This window comes from Drosophila novamexicana, unplaced genomic scaffold (assembly GCF_003285875.2).
Source record: "Drosophila novamexicana strain 15010-1031.04,08,12 unplaced genomic scaffold, DnovRS2.1 tig00000974-arrow-arrow-pilon, whole genome shotgun sequence".
NCBI classification, from domain to species: Eukaryota; Metazoa; Arthropoda; class Insecta; order Diptera; family Drosophilidae; genus Drosophila; species Drosophila novamexicana.
Window position 1 is genome coordinate 1,180,134 of NW_020824834.1, and position 4,197 is coordinate 1,184,330.

Genomic DNA, 4,197 nt, shown 5'->3' on the forward strand with positions numbered 1-4,197 from the left:
GCCTCTCTGTTTATTTATTTATCTTATATTGTTTTTGAGTCAATTCAAAAAGTTTTCTCGACTAATGTTTGAATCCGTTGCCAAGGCACTTACGTACTCATTTAGTCACAAATAGATTCGATTTGTTCGCGGGGCATGCGCAAAGGAAGGATATCTGAAATATTGAAGATTTTTTTAAATATATTTCTTTAGTTAGATTTAAACAAAAACTTACATGCCAATCGATTGTGCCTGTAAAAGCTATATTATATAGAAAACAAAATAATAAATAATAATAATATAGTATGTATATATATATATATATAATATATGATATACATGGCTAAATCGACTCAACTCTTGGAGCTGCTCAAGAATCAATATTTACACTCATCCATCAATGCTTTAGATTCTTCATATAACAAGGTTTTATCATTGACACAATTTGTTGCTTAGATCTAGACAGTTTTCTCTCTCTTCAGCTTGAACATTCTTATTAAATTTAAATGAAGCTGGATTTATTCGTACAATTACATTAAGATAACCTAACAAAAAATAAATTAGCTAGAAGTAAACAATCAAAAGACCAAATCCCTAAATGCATCATCATCTTCCTCGTTGAAAAAGGCGGCTATATCCTTTGCTGTATCCACACTGGGCTGCTCCTTAACGTGTTGCTCTTTGGCTGCGTTTGATTTATTTGGTGAAAAGAACTCTTCAATTTTGCGCGACTGCAACGAGTAGTCCAAGCTAAATTAAACAGATTTCAAGTGGATTTTAGTGGGAGCTACTAATTTTACCGTTGTGGGCGCGGCTGTGTGCGTGGCATGCTGCAGATTCTCCGCAAAGACGCCCACTTTGCTGAGCACTTCCTGCTTGTTGCGCAGCATATTCCAAATGGTATCATCCGCCGTTTGATTGGCCATCAGATAACGACACACGAGCGGCTTTGTCTGGCCAATGCGATGGGCGCGACTCTCGGCCTGCGCCAGAGTCTGCAGAAATACAAAACGTGAGAAAAGAATATAGAAATATATATGGTGTCAGACATACGCTGGGATTCCAGTCGAGCTCTGCGAACACAATCATTTCGGCGGCTGTCAGCGTGATGCCCGCATTGCAGGCTTTAAGGGACAGCACCGCCGCCTTGCAGCTGCTCTTATTTTGGAAGGTGTCCACGTAGGCGGCTCTCAAATCGCTGCGCGTCTGGCCATCGATGCGTATGAACGAGATCCTCAGCTCATTTAGGCAATCGCTAATGGCATCCATCATGACGCGATGATGCGCAAAAATGATGAATTTGATCGGCTCCTTAACCAGGCTCTTCAGATAGGCGCTGCGTGGCGAGAGAAGGGTTTAGATTTACCAAGAGCCAGCCTTGGGCCTCGAATATTTACCAGACAGCGCGCGTTTTGACTTCGGCTGTGCGCGCATAGAAGCGCAACAGCAGCTCCTCGCGCGACTTGCCCTTGGCCTTCTGCAGCTCGCTGTTGAGCTCATGGCAGGTGGTCTTTGCATCGTCATTGGACCAAACCAGCGCCGGATCAAGCACCACTGTTTCACTGCGCAGAGAAATATATCAAAAGGTAATCGGAATTAATAAGAATTGCATTAACGTACCGATTCTTCTCGGCCAGCTGCGGCAGCACCTCGGCCTTGGTGCGCCTGAGCATGTATTTGAGCATTAAAATCACCCGCAGCTCTTCCAGGTTTGATTGGCCATTCGCATCCCAGCCAAAGTGCGTCTGCTTGCCGTCACAATAGCGCGAGGCTGGAATATAAATATATGACAAACTGATTTGTATATATATCTCTAGCCTAGTTCTTACTGAACTCCATGAAGTTCATGAAGCGGCTGTCCACCAGCTGCAGCTGCGTGAAGAGCTCGAGCGGACGCGACAATGCGGGCGTGCCGGACAAGAGGATAACACGTCGGGCCTGGTCCGCCAGACGCTTGGCCACCGCCGTGCACTTGGCCTTGCCGTTCTTGAGCGTGTGCGACTCGTCGTAGATGACAAAGCCGAACTTGCGCTGCAGCAGCTTGTCCATGTAGCGCTCCATCATGTTGTAGCTGGTGATGAGGATCTTGGCATCGGTCAGATACACCTGATTGTTGGTCAGCACCTGGATGCAGTGCACGGACACGGACGGCAACAGCTCCGTAATGTGCATGGCCCAGGCATCCCGTGTGCTGGCCGTCGTGCATACGAGCAGGGGCCAATCATCCTTGAAGTAGTCGGCCACGGCGAGGGCCTGATATGTCTTGCCCAGGCCCATTTCATCGCAGATCATGACGCGGCCCTGCTGCGCAATGGCGAAACTGCAAGAGTAGGCATTAATAGAGCGTGGCCAACCACGTGTGATGCCACTCACCAGACGCCCTCCTCCTGAAAGGGCATCAGCTTCTGCGCCAGCGTCGAGTCAATGGAAGCCAAGACACTGCGCTCCAGCTGCTTCGGAGGCTGTTTGCACAACTCAATGATTTTCTTGGGTATGGTGCCAATGAGCACGTGTGGCTTGAGATCGCCTACATGCTGCTGCAGCAGCTGGTAATCCTTCAGATCGAAATCCCAGTTGCGTGTCTGGCTGTCATAGGATTTGCTCGGCATATTCTTGAACACTTCGATGAGCTTCTCATGGTAGCCAGAGGCAGTCACAGCGAAGCGCTGGGCGCTGATCATATAGATGCGGCAACTGATGGATTTCACAAACACGGCAGCGAGCGGCTGCTGTTTATCCGGACTGAGCTGCAGCTTGGGCTTGAGATACGGATGCGCAGCTGCGCGGCCCAGTTCCCGCGCACTTGTTGACTTTATGGCTTTGAGCGCATTCAAAAACGAGGAGCTCTTGTTCTGGCCGTTGTTGTTGTTATTGGCAACAGTTGGGCCTTTGGGTGCATTACTTTGTGGCGGGGATCTGTAGAAGTTGGCCGACGACTTGGCGCCCAGCTGCTCGCTGACACTTGTTGAGGGTTTTATGGCCGGCGATTGGGCCTTTTTCGCCTGCAGCTTGGCCAGTGCAATGCGTCGCTTCTCAGCTATCTCGGCAGCCGTGCAGACGGACATGGTTATCGCTACTTAATACTTATTTGCAGGATATGCTGCACTTAAATTTGATTACAAATAAGCAAAACGCTCCGAACAGGGCAAAAACAGGGTTGATTCGCATACAGCTGTTCGTGCTCAACAGATGGCGCGAACAAATGCGTTTGATTTGAATATATCGTTTGATTTCAATTTGCAATAAGACATAGTCTAAATGTTATTTATTTTATAATTAGACGAAATATGCAATTTTATATTGACGTTTAAACACGCAAATCTCCTAATTTTACATGACCGTAAAGTTTTGATTAATTAACTATCAATATTAATGGTAAACATTGTAAAAATTAATTCAATGCATTATTTTGCTTGTATTGCTTTGCACTCTACTGCCTTTATATGGCGCAGTTGTTTTGCTATCGATATTTTCTGCCAAGTACTTTCTTTTTGTAACTATATGCCTATCGATCGGAGCTATCGGTTATTGTGCGGCCGCCACACACTATCGATAGAAAGAACCGCAAAGTAACAGTAAAAGTCAAATCCGCGAAAATTGTTGTGCGCAATTGTTAATTGAGTGAAAAAGTAAAATTACTAAGTGCAAATAGTTAAACCTATGCTCCCGCTGCTAAATAGTTAACCGCGTGTTAGATGTGATATGTTTTAGTGCCAAGTAAAGCTCAAAGCTAAGCTTCCGACGAAGATGCCTGCAAACACACACAAATACATACATATGAATGCCAAGCGGAGCCCCAAGCCAAACTTCCAACAAAAATACATACAAACATACACACATGCATACATATATTTCTGCTGTGAGGAATGGAGTCTGTGAGTAACAAAATCAAATAAAAAAAAAAAATAATAAGTTTAAGCCAGTTGCAGAATAATGATATATATACATACATACATATTATATTTATACTTATACATATATATTATATATATACTTATACATATATATTATATATATATATATATACTTACCTATACTTATACTTATACTTATACTTATACTTATACTTATACTTATACTTATACTTATACTTATACTTATACTTATACTTATACTTATACTTATACTTATACTTATACTTATACTTATACTTATACTTATACTTATACTTATACTTATACTTATACTTATACTTATACTTATACTTATACTTATACT

The 4,197-nt window shown here is 43.4% G+C and overlaps 1 protein-coding gene across 2 annotated transcripts; it reads right to left on the bottom strand.

The window, feature by feature from the left end:
* Window positions 1-368: 368 nt before the first annotated feature.
* Window positions 369-3,228, bottom strand: LOC115765492 (SWI/SNF-related matrix-associated actin-dependent regulator of chromatin subfamily A-like protein 1). 2 transcript variants are annotated; one of them, XM_030709097.1, is made up of 7 exons: window positions 2,353-3,228; window positions 1,809-2,299; window positions 1,600-1,750; window positions 1,377-1,541; window positions 1,033-1,315; window positions 780-974; window positions 369-710 (listed from the first exon to the last, which is right to left on the bottom strand). In XM_030709097.1, exons 1-7 carry the CDS (start codon window positions 3,042-3,044, stop codon window positions 558-560), a joined length of 2,130 nt encoding a protein of 709 aa, XP_030564957.1. In that variant the 5' UTR covers window positions 3,045-3,228; the 3' UTR covers window positions 369-557. The 2 variants fall into 2 exon arrangements, with proteins under 2 accessions (XP_030564957.1, XP_030564959.1); XM_030709099.1 differs by having other exon boundaries at window positions 615-729.
* Window positions 3,229-4,197: the final 969 nt, after the last annotated feature.